The sequence below is a fragment of the Plecotus auritus genome (genome assembly GCF_963455305.1).
Source record: "Plecotus auritus genome assembly, chromosome: 8".
Taxonomy (NCBI): domain Eukaryota; kingdom Metazoa; phylum Chordata; class Mammalia; order Chiroptera; family Vespertilionidae; genus Plecotus; species Plecotus auritus.
In genome coordinates this window covers 34781565-34797136 of record NC_137782.1, presented here as the reverse complement: position 1 = coordinate 34797136, position 15572 = coordinate 34781565, and the positions used below count along the sequence as shown (strand labels likewise).

The following is a 15572-nucleotide window of genomic DNA, read 5'->3' as shown; positions in this document are numbered from 1 at the left end:
TATTCCCAAGGGCTCTATTATCGGGTGAATCTTGGGAGAGCAGAATATGTGTGTTTTTCTTGGTTCTTTCTGCAGCATGTGTTTGAAGGAGCCCAGCTTAAAAAAAAAACAAAAAAAAAAAAACAGTTATAAGACATAGCTCTCACCTTGGGAACATGCGCCCAATGTAGAATGAGGGGGTAGATGGGGAAAGTGGGGCTCAGAAGGGATTTCTCCTTGGTAGGAAATATAATCTAAGGAAGTGAGAAAGGTTCCCGAGCACATAGGTAGAAATGAAGGAGGGTGATAAGTGCATTTCAGGATTGACCCAAAGGTTTCTCCTCCAAGACTGTTACATGAATAATGTTAAATTCAAATTACTACAAAAAAAAAAAAAAAAAGTTGTGTGGTGTTTTTTGTTTGTTTTTTTTTTTTTTTAATTCTTCTTCACTTTAAAAACAACATTATCTGGTAATTATCACAGAGCCATCTTTAAGACAGTTGCCTCTTCCTTATTCATTTTGGTTTATTCCGATGGATTGGCAATTTTGTATAATGTATAATTCTTTGACTCAACCAATATCTATGTTATCCCTATTGTGAGAAAAATTAAATATTTTTCTTGGTTCCAACATCTGCACCAGTCCTTAATCAAGTGTAAGCACACATTTAATTTTAGAACCCAAGACCAGAAAGTCTTTTCATACTTATGTCTACTTGGGATTCACAAATCTTCAAGTTTTTTCATTCTGTAGAATTTTAAATGACATAACTTAAAAATGAAGACAACTTTTCTGAGATCAATAACTGACCTTTAGTTCAGTGCTAATAAGCCATTTTCCAGAAATGATCTTTGTCGACATAACCCAATGTGTCAGGGTCTCTGGTAGGGATCAGAGAGGGGGCAGTAATGCTTTTTGGTGAACCATGTTCTATAACCCTGAGTTACAATAAACAGGGAACGTGATTAGTGTCAATCAAAGGCCATCATCCCAAATTCAACACCAACAGAAGTAACCAATATGGGGTACTGTGGGGTGGGGAGAGACTTTAATCAGTGGCTGTAGCTCAGTTATCAAACAGCCCAGCTGAAAACAGCACAGTTGTGATACAGCTCAGTTGTGGAGCAGCTTGACTGTGGAACAGCTCAACTGTGAGACAGTTGCAGTGGCCAGGGCAATGCAGCTCAGTTCAGGTGTTATAGCTCCAGCTGGGAAAACTCAGTCTTCAATGGAAACTAAATACGTACTTCCTTGAGGCAGAATTAAAGCTGACAGATATTGAGAAAAGTGCCTGCCCCTGGCCCCCTAATACATGATTGGTCCATTTCTATGCAAACGAGGACTCCAAATCTTCATGGTTCAGGTGGTCCAAACAGCATCATCCTAATTGGTCAGAATGGAGCTACCCTGATTGGTTGGTAAAGATGCAAATGAGGACATAGCTGTGCCACCCCTATTGGCCTGGGTAGGTCTTCAGCCCATTGGTTGATTTATGAGCCTAGCAGCTCCTTTGTAAGCGTCAGCTCTGGTGGCAGGAACGCAGTGCAATCAATATGCAGCTAGCTCAGTACAGCTTTTCCATGAAGGCAGAGAGCATGAGAAGTTTAACAATGACTAATAAACTGTGTTTATAAATTTCGTTTTCATGTAGTTTAAAATATCTTTTAAATTTCTCCTGAGATTTATTTTTTGACTCAAGTGCATGGTTTATCCGTAGCTTATGCATACATGCATGTAAGTTATTTGGTTAATCTCTTTCCACCTCACCACTTCCCTGAGATTTGTCGGTCTGTTCCACGCTTCAAAGTCTCTGGATCTATTTTGTTCGTCAGTTCATTTTATTCATTAGATTCCACATGTAAGTGAGATCATGTGATAGTTGTCTTTCTCTGACTGGATTATTTTGCTTAGTATAATACTCTCCAAGTCTCTCCATGCTGTCTCAAAGGGTAGGAGATTCTTCTTTTGTATAGCTGCATGGTACCACATCTCTTTTATCCACTCATCTACTGATGGGCACTTGGACTCTTTCTAGATCTTAGCTATTGTATATAGTGTTGCTAAGAACATAGGAGTGCATATATTCTTTCTGACTGGTGTGTTGGGATTCTTAGAGTATATTCCTAGAAGTGGGATCACTGGGTCAAGTGGCAGTTCCATTTTTAATTTTTTGAGGAAACTCCATATTGTTTTCCATATGCTGCACAGTCTGCATTCCCATCAGCAGTGTATTAGGGTGCCTTTTTCTCCACATCCTTGCCAGCACTGGTCATTTGTTGATAGCAGCCATTGTGACAGGTGTGAGGTGATACCTCATTGTCATTTTAATTTGGAACTCCCTGATGATTAGTGACTGAGCATTTTTTCATATGTCTCTTGGTCATCTATGTCCTCTTTGGAAAAGTGTCTGTTTAGATCCTTTGCCCATTTTTTAAATTGGATTATTTATCTTCCTTTTGTTAAGTTGTATGAGTTATTTATACATTTTAGAAATTAAGCCCTTATCAGATGTATCAATGGCAAATATATTCTGTCATACAGTGGGATCCCTTTCATTTTGTTGTTGGGTTTTTTGCTGTGCAGAAGCTTTTTATTTTGATGTAGTCTCATTTGTTTATTTTTTTCTTTGTTTCCCTTGCCCTAGGACAGTGGACAGCAAACTGCGGCTCGCTGGCCCCTTGAGTGTGGCTCTTCCACAAAATACCACGGCCTGGGCGAGTCTATTTTGAAGAAATGGCGTTAGAAGAAGTTTAAGTTTAAAAAATTTGGCTCTCAAAAGAAATTTCAATCGTTGTACTGTTGATATTTGGCTCTGTTGACTAATGAGTTTGCCGACCACTGCCCTAGGAGATCTATCAGCAAATATATTGCTGTGAGAGTTGTTTGAGATTTTGCTGCCTGTGGTTTCTTCCAGGATTTCTATGCAGACAATAATGCAGTGAAGGCCTGGGGAGGCGGTTGAAGCAGGATGGACAGGGTTAATGGAGGGGAAAATGGGAACATCTATAATACTTTCAATAATAAAAATAATTTTAAGAGGTGAAAAAAAGAAATGTTAGGACACCCTATGTCTCTGTGTTATTAGCTTTTGATTCAAAGTCTTAGGCAAATGCACCTGATTAAATAATAAATAAATAAATAAATAAGAAGTGCTTGGTTTAGTCTCCACATACTAGTATTGTGGGGTTTTCCAGTTAACTTTCTCTTACTAATTTGTAGTTCAATTCCATTGTGGTCTGAGAGCATACATTGCATGATTTCTGTTTTTATTTCTATTTTAAAGTGTGTTTTATGCCCAGAATGTGATCTATGTTTGTGAATGTTCTCTGTGAATTTGAGAAGAATGTGTATTCTAGTATTGTCAGATGAAGTGTTCTATAGATGTCAGTTATATCAGGTTGATTGATGGAGCTGTGGAGTTCAACTATGTTCTTACTGATTTTCTGCCTTATGGATCTGTCCATTACTGATAGGGAGTTGAAGTCTCCAGCTATTGTAGTGGATTAATCTATTTCTCCTTGCAGTGCTATCAGTTTTTGCCTCACATAGTCGGATGCTCTGCTGTTAGACACGCACATTAAAGATTGTTAAGTCTTCTTCGAGAATTGACCCCTTTATAATTATGGAATGCCTTTCTTTGCCCTGATAACTTTTCTTGTTCTGATATCTGCTATGTCTGAAATTAATATAGCTACTCCTGCTTTCTTTCAATTAATGCTAGAGTAATCTATCTTTCACTATCTGTATTTCAAAATGGATATTTTCCTACTCTTTGTGCCAGAGGCTGGGGGGCAGGAGGGTTGTTCATTCTCTACTGTGAGGACCTTGTAGGGCTCCTGAAGGTAAGATTCACAAAAGTATGGGGGCCCCTAACAATGGACCCTCCTGAAGTTTATAAGTTTCAGACTTGTCCACACTGAACCTCCAATAATTTGTCAATTAGGATTTAGGTTTTCCTACCCCATTGCTGGTTCTCACTGAGATTTCTGCTCTGGTGAGTTGTAATTCTCTGTATTTACCTGTTTGTCTCTGTAATTTGGGGGTCAGTGGTGTGTCTGGGACCTCAATTATCTGATGAATTGTCTAAGAAGAGTTGTTGATTTCATTTTGTTCAGCTTTTTACTTGTTAGGACAGAGTGATGATTTCCAAGCTTCTTGCATGCTGAACTGTAAACTCTGATTCTTTATGATTCATTTTTCATGTCGGTAGAAACTTTTTTGTTGTTGTTGTTACAGGGGCCTTTGAGATTCATGCAGTTCAAGTTTCAAGAGTTGAGATTAAAATATTTCAGGCAAACCATTTGTTAAAAATCAAATGGGAAATAAATTGACTTGTGTCTTTAGATAAGATTGCAAAGAAAATTGCTTCCACTTTATGAGTTTCTCTGCACAAAACACTTTATTTCATTGTTTACAAAGTTTTCCTGGCAGTTTTTGAAGTTTCACTTGAAAAAAAATACAGATTGGAAACACAAAGCCTATAAGAGAGAGCAAAAGAGAAAGAGAAAACTTCAGTTTATATACAGACATTCCCAAGCCTCAATTCCAAATCTAGCCTTCCTCAGCCATTATGTAATTACTAGAGGTCCGGTGCACGAAATTCGTGCACAGGTAGGGTTCCCAGGCCTGGCCAGCTATCAGGGCCGATCGGGGCCTTCCAGCTGCCAGCAGGGCCTTCCTTTGCTGGCTGCCCGCCGGGGCCTTCCTTCATTTCACGCCACCCCCGGTAGTCGGCACACGTCATAGAGAGCGATCAAACTCCAGTCTCCCGGTCGAACTCCTGAGGGGACACTTTGCATATTAGCCTTTTATATATATAGATGGACTACTGCATCAGGCTGTGTATAAGAAAGAACATATGAAAACCCCAAGCAACAACTTGCACCCTTCATAACAAGGCAAGGTACTTTGATAATTAGGCTATAGAACAACTCTCCTTTCTAATGGTTTGGTATGACAATGACTACTTCAATTAACAAGAATATTGGGTACCACCTGCTTTGTATAAAGCATTGGTTAGATGCTAGTAAATTAATCCTACTTTTCAAAACCTAATATTTAGTTATGGGGTTGCATCATCTGTAAAACGGGAGGTAAGAATAGTTCTTATAAGGTTACTAGGATTAGATGAGATGACACTTAGAGATACCACTTGTGCACTGTAGGTTAATTTCCACTCCCTTTCATTCCAATATAATCCTCTAATTGCCATTATTAACAGAGAGCAGAAGTGCCCACAAACATGCTTTGTTTGGGCCCCATACTATTTTATTTTATTTTTATTTGAATTACTAGTATCTGATGACACTTGAAATATTTTTAAGTTCACATAAAGTCTGGATTTCTAGTTTCTCCTGAAATTTACAATGTCTGGGACCTCCATGAGGTATCACTTTTGGAGCCAAGTGGCTGTTACCCTCTTCCATTACTCTAGTCTCCACCTCTCCTTGTTGTCTTGTGCCTGCTTCACTTTTGCCACTTGCCTGGCCCTTGTGAGGTATTTGTGTTTGTGACATTTGATGCCAATAAAAATGTGGTGAGACAGATTAATGCAGGAAGCCTTGCTGAGCACATTGTGAGCTGGGTTTTAAAGAAGGATCATGGAGATAGAGGATGTGCTTAATGGATATGAGCTTAAAGCTGTAGGTCTCTCATGTGAAGATCTCTGTTTGATTTGAACAGGTTCTCTTGAGTCCTTAAAAGGCTCTTTTTGTGCTTAAAGAAGATCACCATTAAAGTGTATAGTGTGACATCACTGAAATTAGTTCACACCTGGGGAGGATTATAGAGGAGAAAGGGCTTCACCTGTATAAGCATTTCATTGGTGCACACATCCTCCCATCCACCACCACTTCCCACCAACAACACCAGAAGTACATTCACTGTCATTCCCTAACCCAGTGGTCAGCAAACTGCGGCTCTGTTGACTTATGAGTTTGCCGACCACTGGGATAGGGGCTTAATCCCAAGGAACAACAGCCTGTAATTATTGGAATCGAGAGTCTAGCTCAGTGGTCAGCAAACTCATTAGTCGACAGAGCGGCAAACCATGGCTCACGAGCCACATGTGCTCATGAGCCACAGTTTGCCAACCACTGCCCTAACCTGTAAGGATCAGAGGAATGCAAGCAAGAAAAGACAAAAAGGGAAGTCAGTGAACTTGGCTATAGCTTTCTTCATAGGCGGAAAAAAAGAAAATATTGAGGCAATCATCAGCATAAATTAGTCCAAAGCAAGTCAAAGAAATTCCAGCAAAATGGGGATATTTTGCCTGAATTATGGGGCTAATTATCTCAGTCCTCTTCTGGAGTGTTCCTGGGGAGACCTGGCCTAAGAATGCTTTTCCAATGAGCTAGCAAATTTAGAAAGGGAGAGAAAATGTGTTATTATAACCACAGCTTGATCCTGGTGCTGCCTCTGTCCAGAACACCTATGGAGAACATCTAAGTCCAGCCTGCCTCTCAGATGAGCATCGTTGCCTAGAAAAACTGGGCTCTGGAGAAGGTGATCATGCTCTGCACGCTGGTGAGAGAAAAATGCCAATGCCCAGAGGAGTGACACTGGCTTAATTTTCAAAATCTTTACAATTTTAACGCTCTCATAGAAGTTATAGGTGATTTTTCCCAACTTTTAGAACTAAAAAGGGCAACTTATTAATGAAACAGTTCTGCTCTCAAAGTAAGATATTAAAAGATTATTATAACTACAGGCAAGAAAGCATTTGGGTTATGTGGCATTTGGAAATGATGATAAAGATTATCCATATGGTCTAATGTTGTCAATGCCTTATATTGCATTAGCAATCACCTAATATGGGGGTGATTTTGATTATGTGGCTTATTTTAAATTCTGTTGTGTCCTAGGTCAATCAGAGTCAATAGCTGCCATTTTCTTTGGTAAACGTTGCTAGGTGCTTAGGCACAATTAGAATATTTTGGGACATAATATTTTAAGTATTATGGTGCCATAGTCCTCTTAAAACTTTTCACTTTATACCATCTCTAATTCTATTTTTGTCTGTCTTTGGTGCATAAAACCAGCTCTGGTAGTAACAGCTATAAAGACATGTTTGATCTGTTTATTTGTATGTCAGTTTCCCTTAAGTTTATGGCTTTTGTCTAGTTATCTGTAACTTTAGGAGCTTTTGGTGGTCAGTGAGAAGGATGTAGAGCAAGCATGTCAAATTCAAAGGCTAACACGGGCCAAATAAACCATGCACGAGAGTTTAACATGCTTGATGTAGAGGCCAGTGTTAAACTGTGCCTCCAGAAGAACTGGAAATATCTCTGCTTTCCTCAGCCCTTTGCCTCCTCTTCCATTGCTACTCAACTTTCCAGGGTAGCCAACAGCTTGAGAATTTTTTACCTTCTGCTCTGTTGAGAAACTTTGATGGGGAAACTAATTTGGGTTCCTGAGGGGTTTGGTCCAGTGCCGTAGCTATCTGGGAATTGAGGACTGCCCTCCAGAGCTCCCACGGCCTGGGCTCCTCTCCCCTGTGTGGCTCTGCATCACGCCTGCTCCCTTTATGCACTCCTCACCTCACTCTGCTCATTAGTTCTACCATATGCCTCTTAGATTCATCCTTAGACTGTTAGAGTTATGTTTGGCAAATATACGTACTAGGGGGATCTGCTCAGGGGCACTGAATATGGAAATGAAGAAAATAATTTAGTAAAAGGTTAGTAACTAGAAGCATATCAGTAAATAGAAAATGATTCTGTTTTACTACATTAAAATGGGCATTGTCCTTTTTAATTTAGCTTATAGTAGCGAGAACAGAAACTAATGTTTTAGGCCAGTGGTCGGCAAACTCATTAGTCAACAGAGCCAAATATCAACAGTACAACGACTGAAATTTCTTTTGAGAGCCAAATTTTTTAAACTTAAACTTCTTCTAACGCCACTTCTTCAAAATAGACTCACCCAGGCCGTGGTATTTTGTGGAAGAGCCACACTCAAGGGGCCAAAGAGCCGCATGTGGCTCGCGAGCCGCAGTTTGCCGACCATAGTTCTAGGCCATACAGTCCTAGCATCACGGTGGGAATGTTTGAGGATAGGCAGTGGATGATTTTCATCTCCATCTCTCTGCAGCTGACAGAGAACCTGATAGCTAGAAGGCACAACAAATCAATGTTATAAATGAATACGATTAATTCAATAGAAGTTATTCTGGATCGTTTGTCCATACACATGTCAGCATCCCATTTTTTGTTCAGATGCATGCCTACATAATGAACTCTTTGTCCCAAGGAAACTAGCCAAGAAGCGGAAGGAGACAATGAGCAGCACGCGGCAGGAGATGACCGTGATGGTGAACTCCATGGACAAGAGCTATGCCGAGCAAGGCACCAACTGTGACGAGGCATTCTCCTTCATGGACACCCACAACCTGAACGGGAGATGTAAGTGCGCATGTTTCTTGGCTTCTAATCCATCTCTGTGGTTTCTCCGTAATTCCAGATAGAACTGGGGGTTTATAAACCCAAAAAATGGCGTAAGAATTTCTTTTTGTCTTACTGGGTTCTCGAGTCCCTTTAAACAGTCCTGGAAACTTCTGCATGTGCCATAGGTTGCTTGGGTGTGATGACATGGTACAGGTGGTAGGTCCAGAGGAAAGGAGGCCACAGTTACGGTTCTGGAAAGACTTAGAGAGCAAGGGCTTTCCTCCTCTCCGAGAAGGCACATGCTTCTCATCATTATTTTGTTGTTTAGATGCTATTTGTAAGCTAACCAGGTGTTGAACTACACGTGGGAAGCCTGTTATAAAACAGTTCACTAAATGCCAGTAACCAGTTAATTGATGATTTTTTTAGCTGACAGGTTCTGCCTTTATTATAGGGCTATCAGTGGCAATTAATAAGTTAAACTGTATTTCCACTTCACAAGTCTTACATTTCACACCAGGTGGGTTAGCCGAGCTCAGCTCATACCTTCCCATACTAACACCTGTGATCCAGGTAAAGGCATTATTTCAGGAAGCCAACAATTATGTTGATTATACGAAATACAAAATGAGCAGTTGCTGTGTCCCTGGTGATCTTCTCAGAAACCAGAAGTAAATCCCATGGTGTATGCCTGTGGTTCATGGCCCTGTTGGGTTCAAGGTCAGAGGTTTATTCACCATGTGAAATCCATGCCACAGGTGGCTGCTCACCGTGGCTGCATGATCAGGCTGTAGGATAGCATGGGCATGGAATAAAAGTGCACTAATAAAAGTGTGTAAAGGCTGGGAACCTCATGGCTGAGAGGCACAGGAATCTGGTCTCTGCGGCAGAGGGCAGATTGCAGGGTGGACAGTGTGTGCTTGTGTCCTGACCACCCATTGGGCCTGTTCTGATTCTGCAGCCCCCGCCTCCCCCCATCCACATCTCTCTCCAGTCACCATGTGGTCACCACACCTGCCTTCTCCCAGGCCTTGTCTTTCTCCTACATTCAGCAAAGCTTCATAGAGTTCAGTTGCTTACTTCTCTCTGTGGTGGCTACAGTTGTCCACCTATTCCTACTTAGAGGTGCTACATTTATGCACAATAAACTTTATCCTAATGCTCTAGCCTGGTGGAGCAGGAGTTCAGCAGAAATAACTTTGACCCCAGTGGGCAGCCCAGCACTCCTTGTCCTTAGTCATTGTCCTTAGCCCTGTCCTGTCATCTTCAATGTAGGTGACAGAATCTGTGGTATAGCACAAGCTACATATTGCATTTTTCACTTTATGATGCATCTGTTGTGGGCTGGTATGGGAGAAGCCCTTCCCACCCAAGACAAGGTTAGAATTTTTGTAGTTGCAGTTATTTCTTGAATGATACTATGTAGGGAGCCACATGTTCTTACTTTCTAGGATAACCCATTAATGTCCCAAATTTTCTATTTCATGGTGCAATTCCTCACGCATAAATTTACTTGGAATTACCTGCCCAAAGAGCAGAGACCTACATTAATATTTTCTAGGCTTGTGAAGTTTGAACAACAGGGGATATTTGCCTCTGGACAGGAAATTTAATTCGATATTACTTTTTCAAAAGTGAATGTATCTGTGGCAATCCAAAAATGCTCATGCAGAGAGGGACTGCTGCAGAAGCCAACGTCAGCTTCCAAGCCAGCTCATTTGCTATTAGGCATTATTTTGAGCCTCCCATCAATGTAGCCAATAGAAGAAACAATGCAATAGGCATTACATTTTCTTCCCACTCTTTGAGCAATGAGTAGATCTCATCAAATTCCATCTATCCGGAGTGACTCCAATAGTAAACTTTATCATAATGCTCTCTCTCTTAATGCCTTTAAAATAAGAGAGCAGTTACTGAGGGAGGAAAAGTGTTCCTTAGGCCACTGAGGTTCCAGCCCCAAACCTATTACAAATCTGAGAATGTCTGGGAGAAAGTGCTAGCAGTTGGGAAAGGAGTACCTTTTGGAAATGCGACAGCGAAAAATGAGATTGGACAATTTAAAAATAAGCACAAGCATATATCATCTATCCACCAAAGTAAATGGGAGTTGTACATAAAAATGAGGAAAATAGATAGGTATAGTGGGAATGAGATTAAGTTGTGTACTAAAAACCTAAAGTATTTAAAATACCTTTTATTTAAAGGTGAAAATAAACGTGGTTATTTTATGTCTGCTTTGCACATTTTACCAACCATGTAAAAATGTCTGCGGGTAATAGGCATTATTCTTGCTGACCCTTGCATATTTTATAGGTACTCAGGTTTTTTGTTCTTATTTTCATCAATTGCTCTCTTTTTTCCTGGCAGCTTACCATAAACATGCATTATAAATGTGATACTTTTCTATTTTAGAAAAATATATTGTAAACAATAGGCAGCCTGGGTTCTGGTTGCTGCTCTATTATTCACTAATTCTACACTTTAAAAACAGAAATGCAGGTAAAACACCATCCTTAAAGGAACTTCTCCAGGAGAGCTAAATATATTAGCATGTCATCAGAATAAAGATAGCATACAATATCATCGGGATTTGGTAGTGGTTCCCATAATACAGTGATGTAACTGGGTAGGAACTCAACACCTAATAAATCATATGGCTTCATCACAGAAGTAAAATTTAGACTTACATTAACCTGCTTGGGCACATTCAAATTATTTATCTGAACACTTTAATGAGATTAAAGTGTTTTTAAAGCACTAATCAATTAAGACATTGAAGGGAATTAGCAAACTAAAAACGAAAAATACTCAATTACAGTGGAGTCTCAGATAAATTAGATGGGATTGACTTTCCTCTTAAGGATAGAGAGGAAGAGGTTGAATCTTGAGAGTTTTAGAGGAATATTTCAAATAAAAAGAGCATTTTATATGGATTGAAAAGACAAGTAGGACAATATGTGGGCCTGCAGAGTTGACCTGACATGCAGCACACAGAAAACCTCCCCTTTATTTTCCATAAACCAGGGCATGGCATGGCGGGCAGCTCTCTGCGTACCCAACAGATGAGGAAGGAGGGGATTTTGCAAGTTATAAAAACCATGTGTGGACACAGGCTCATACTCTTAGTTGTGAAAAATCAGTTCAACTTGATAGTAGAATTTACAGGCAAAGGCTAGAAGTCAAAGTAGAAGTCTAATGAATTTCTAGATTCAAAATGGCAGCTGTGGTTATTGGTTTTTCTTCATTTGTGGGGTAAGAAAAGCTGAAGTGATAAGAGGGTGCTTGTTCTCTAAAAGACTAGTTCCCTGGAGAGAGCAGAAACGGTAGTATTTACCACGGGGACTTCAGTAAACCTGTGTGTTTGTGCAGCCACGTCTGCTCCAGCTGGCGTCCCTGGAAGTGATCCGAGAGCCATGCTTCCAGGTGTTATTGCCTCTGCATCCGCTGACTAGCCTTTCTCTTACTTACAGCTGTGTCTTCGCCATCGTCCTTTACAATGAAAACAAACACACTGAGTACGTCGGTGCCTAATTCCTATTACCCAGGTAACAGATTTTTCCATGGTTTCGTCTTTCATAAGCCCTAGCAGTCAGACTCAGTCAGTGCTCGCCTTGCTGTCTGTTCATGATGGTTTAGGAGCTTAATGTGTCTGATGTCTTATAACCCGGTGCTTTCTATGGCTTTCTGTGGGAATATCGGGGGGCCTTTCATCAATCATTTACTGTTCTTTCTCTTTTTACTTTCTCTGCATTGACCTGCTTATGATGTATGACAGACCCATTTGTGCCAACTGCAATTTTAGGTGAGAACATTTCCCTTTATCACAGTTTATTGCAGGAGTAATTTAGAGAGTCAGTGGCCAGTCTTTGGGAGAATGGAGTTTTAATTCTGTACAATGCAGTGATTGCAAGTAGGACACGGGGGTAGTGGGTGGTCTGGGGTGGGGGTTGGGGAGTGGGGGCGTAGATAATAAAAAGACTCTCTCCAGGTAGTCTCTATTGGTAAGAAGGATTTGCCTCATGCATGTTGGAAATGATACCAAAAGGCTCAAATGAACAATCCCAGCTCCAGTATTGTCCCTTTCTGTGTTCAAATGTAAAGTCAAGTCTGATCCCAGAAAAAAAAGCACAGTATTTAATCACTCAGCTGTTTACTTCCAAGAGCTGAATTCTGTCCAATGTGACAGTCATAAAAGTGAAAATAGCTTGTTATTTTCACTTACTGCTAAGCACTAATAACTTCAATTTCAAAAATAGCATTTTTCTAATTATAGTATGCCGAACATCATGCAGAAAAAATGATCACAATAGTGTTTTGGCCCCTTACCCCTCCTCAGAGACATTCCGGGCACCCAGCATTCCAAAGTGTCTGTTCACCGTGGAATTTCAAAGGAGCTGATGTTCCCAACAGCAAAATGACAAGATGGCACTTTATAATCACATGGTTTACTATGTGTCAGATGTCACTAGAAATGAAATAAAAAGTTAGAAATAAAACGTGGGGCAGAACTGTTCCCAGTGGGGAATGAGAGGGGACCACATGCCTTTTGTCCAGTATGAGAAGGGTGAGGAGAAATAGCATTGCCTGGCTATGAAATGGCATTACCAAACCAGGAGGAGCTGCTACTGCATATAACCCGCGTGCAGCACAGCTGTGTTCTCTTTCTACCACTAACCTTGCCAAGGAGCCCAACACTAAAGGCTTCAAGGTACATAGCAAGTCGTTTAGCCAGAGCTCTATCCTCAGCCGTGATGCCTCCTAACTCTCTTTACACAGGTTTATATCTTTACAACATAACTTTTCCCCCGTGCTTCTCTTTTCTCTAAGTTGTTACGATTTTTGTAAAGAGGGTGATTATTTTTTTTATTATGGTCATTTCTGGGCTTAAACAAATTCATTGCCTAAGGAAAAAATGAACTCAGAAGTATAAGAATGGGCATAAATCAGAATTTTTGAATTTGCATGATTTTGGTGGCTAACAAACAAAACCCACTAAAGCTCTCACCTTTTAATACCTACTGTCGGGGGAAAAAAGCTGCATTTTTATTCTTTTCATAAGTGAGGGGGCGTGGGCTAATCTTAGGCTCCTGAACAATGCAATCTACATGCAGATGACAATTGCAGAATCTTTGGAAAGGCAAAGATTTGCATTTCTTTGTGTGCTGTGCCATTCATTCGGGTTCCTCTGGTAGACACTCTGACCTTGGGGGAGCTGTGAGTGGGGAGGGCTGAGTTGCGCATGTCAGAGGGAAGAAAATGTTCAGGTTTCACAGCAGGATTTAGATAAGCTTATTAAACAAATATCATTTTTTAAAGTCCCTGCTTCATTATTATGAACACTAATGACATCTTTTAAAGTTGGTTAGGCTTCTTTACTGAGAGAGAATCATTTGAACAGACAATTCAAGGAGCAAAAATGACGCACATTGTGAAATGTAAGTCAGCTGGCCCGACAAATAGCTGTTACCATGTCTAGCTTATACATGTGCCACCAAAAACAAATGGTGCTGCTTGGGAGCTGTTCTTCCACATTATTTGGTGCAAATGTGAATCTGTGTGTGCTAAGGGTTAGTGAGGTTATCGCCTGAAACTGGAAGGAAGACAAGCTGGATACCCACTCTGGTACTTTCTGAGAGTAGAACTAGTATCACTTTTGGAGAAATGTTTGTTGTGACTCGGAGCTTGGCACAATTAAATCTTCTAGTCCCTCCACCTTTTATTCTCACAGGTGAAGGTCCCCAGTCCTAATGTACAGAGCTTTAGTATGCCTATACATCATTTTCTAGCAAAAAAAAATAAAATAAAAAAAATAAGATAAATAGATGGATGGGTTGATCAATTGATCGATTCTCCCTGACCTCAAAAACACAGCATTTATTTCAAGATTTTTTAGTTGGCTTGTTGAAAATTCAAGATAGCTTATTAAAGAATATAGGTAGCATTCATTCTCTGTTCTTAGAAAACCATCAGAACTGTTAGTGAGAAATTTTATTTCTGGTTTCCTCTTATGCATACTTTTAAATTTAAAAATATGTCAGTGGGTAAATTTTAACAAACATAGGAAATTAATGTCAAATTGTATGTTTTATCAGTAATAATTCTTTTTTAAGAGGTCGTGGACACTGATTACTCACTAATGTGGGTGGAATCAAGAATTTCTACTAGTTTAGGTGACCCAATTTCATAACAGCTATTACACGAGGAACGTTCTGTTTCCTCTTTGAGATCTAAATGCTGGATGAAAGTACTCTCCTTAGATGGTCTCAGTAGTGTTTAAATGCTTTAGGACACATCCACACTGGTAATGAGGCCGAGATGTCACAGTGCTGTGGGAGATGATGCATACAGTGGGAACAGTGGTTTTAACCACGTGGTTAAAACTTCCAAGAATGCGCAGCCCTGGATCACAGCGCTGCTCGGTCACCAGCTTATCCACTTAAGAAGCCCAGATGATTAATTTAGGGGAAGTTTAGAAGGTCAGTCCACAATGGAGGGCATTTAATTATGTTCATCCCAAAAGGTGCAAAAGTGAGAGAACGAGAGAGGCCGGTGGGGGGGGGGAACTAATTAATGTTCCATTTATTTTAGTGTAAAGAAGGAACTTTCTACTGGGGTAGCTAAAGCTTAACGGATTCAGTAATTCCATAGCAATCCTGTATCCCACTTTATGAGCTTGGCAGTCGCCAGCAAGCAAACCTGACATGAAAATCTCCCGGTGGATTTGTGACAGTTCTAATAAAATGAGAACATAGGAATTTCTAAATTTCAAAGTAATTCCAAATGAAAAAAATCATAAAATCAGCTTACCACCCTTTTTATTTTGTCTTTGTGTCTTTAGCCACCTTGTAGTGATCCAGGTGCCATTTCAGCAACAGCGACATAGCTACACACTTGTGTACCACCTTTCATACCATGCATCCCCAGGTGCTTTGCAATGCAGAGAGAAGTGAGGTTTCAAAACCAGGCCCATCTAATCAAGCACCCTTCAGCTAAATTTCCTTTGGACCTGAACTTCTCAGTTTCAAAAACAAACCCCATAACTGAATTCCCTGTTGATAAACAATCTGGTAATTTAAAAAAAAAAAAAAAAAAAAGAACAAATTTATTTATACCTGAAATAGATTCTTATTTACTATCCTCATTTTAAGTGACTTTGCATTATATTTTGATGAGACACATCCTCAATTATAAAACAGCTAAAGGGATT

The 15572-nt window shown here is 40.1% G+C and overlaps 1 protein-coding gene across 10 annotated transcripts in view; it reads left to right on the top strand.

The window, feature by feature from the left end:
* PTPRM (protein tyrosine phosphatase receptor type M) overlaps nt 1-15572 on the top strand; it is a 668229-nt gene that overhangs the window by 526852 nt on the left and 125805 nt on the right. For 6 of the 10 annotated variants that reach the window (XM_080683127.1, XM_080683124.1, XM_080683123.1 and 3 more), the window contains 3 exons: nt 8232-8383; nt 11836-11910; nt 12141-12167. In XM_080683127.1, the coding sequence (XP_080539253.1) occupies nt 8232-8383; nt 11836-11910; nt 12141-12167 (254 nt within the window). The remainder of the gene's footprint in view (nt 1-8231; nt 8384-11835; nt 11911-12140; nt 12168-15572) is intronic. The other 4 variants (XM_080683128.1, XM_080683126.1, XM_080683125.1 and 1 more) reach the window with 1 other exon arrangement.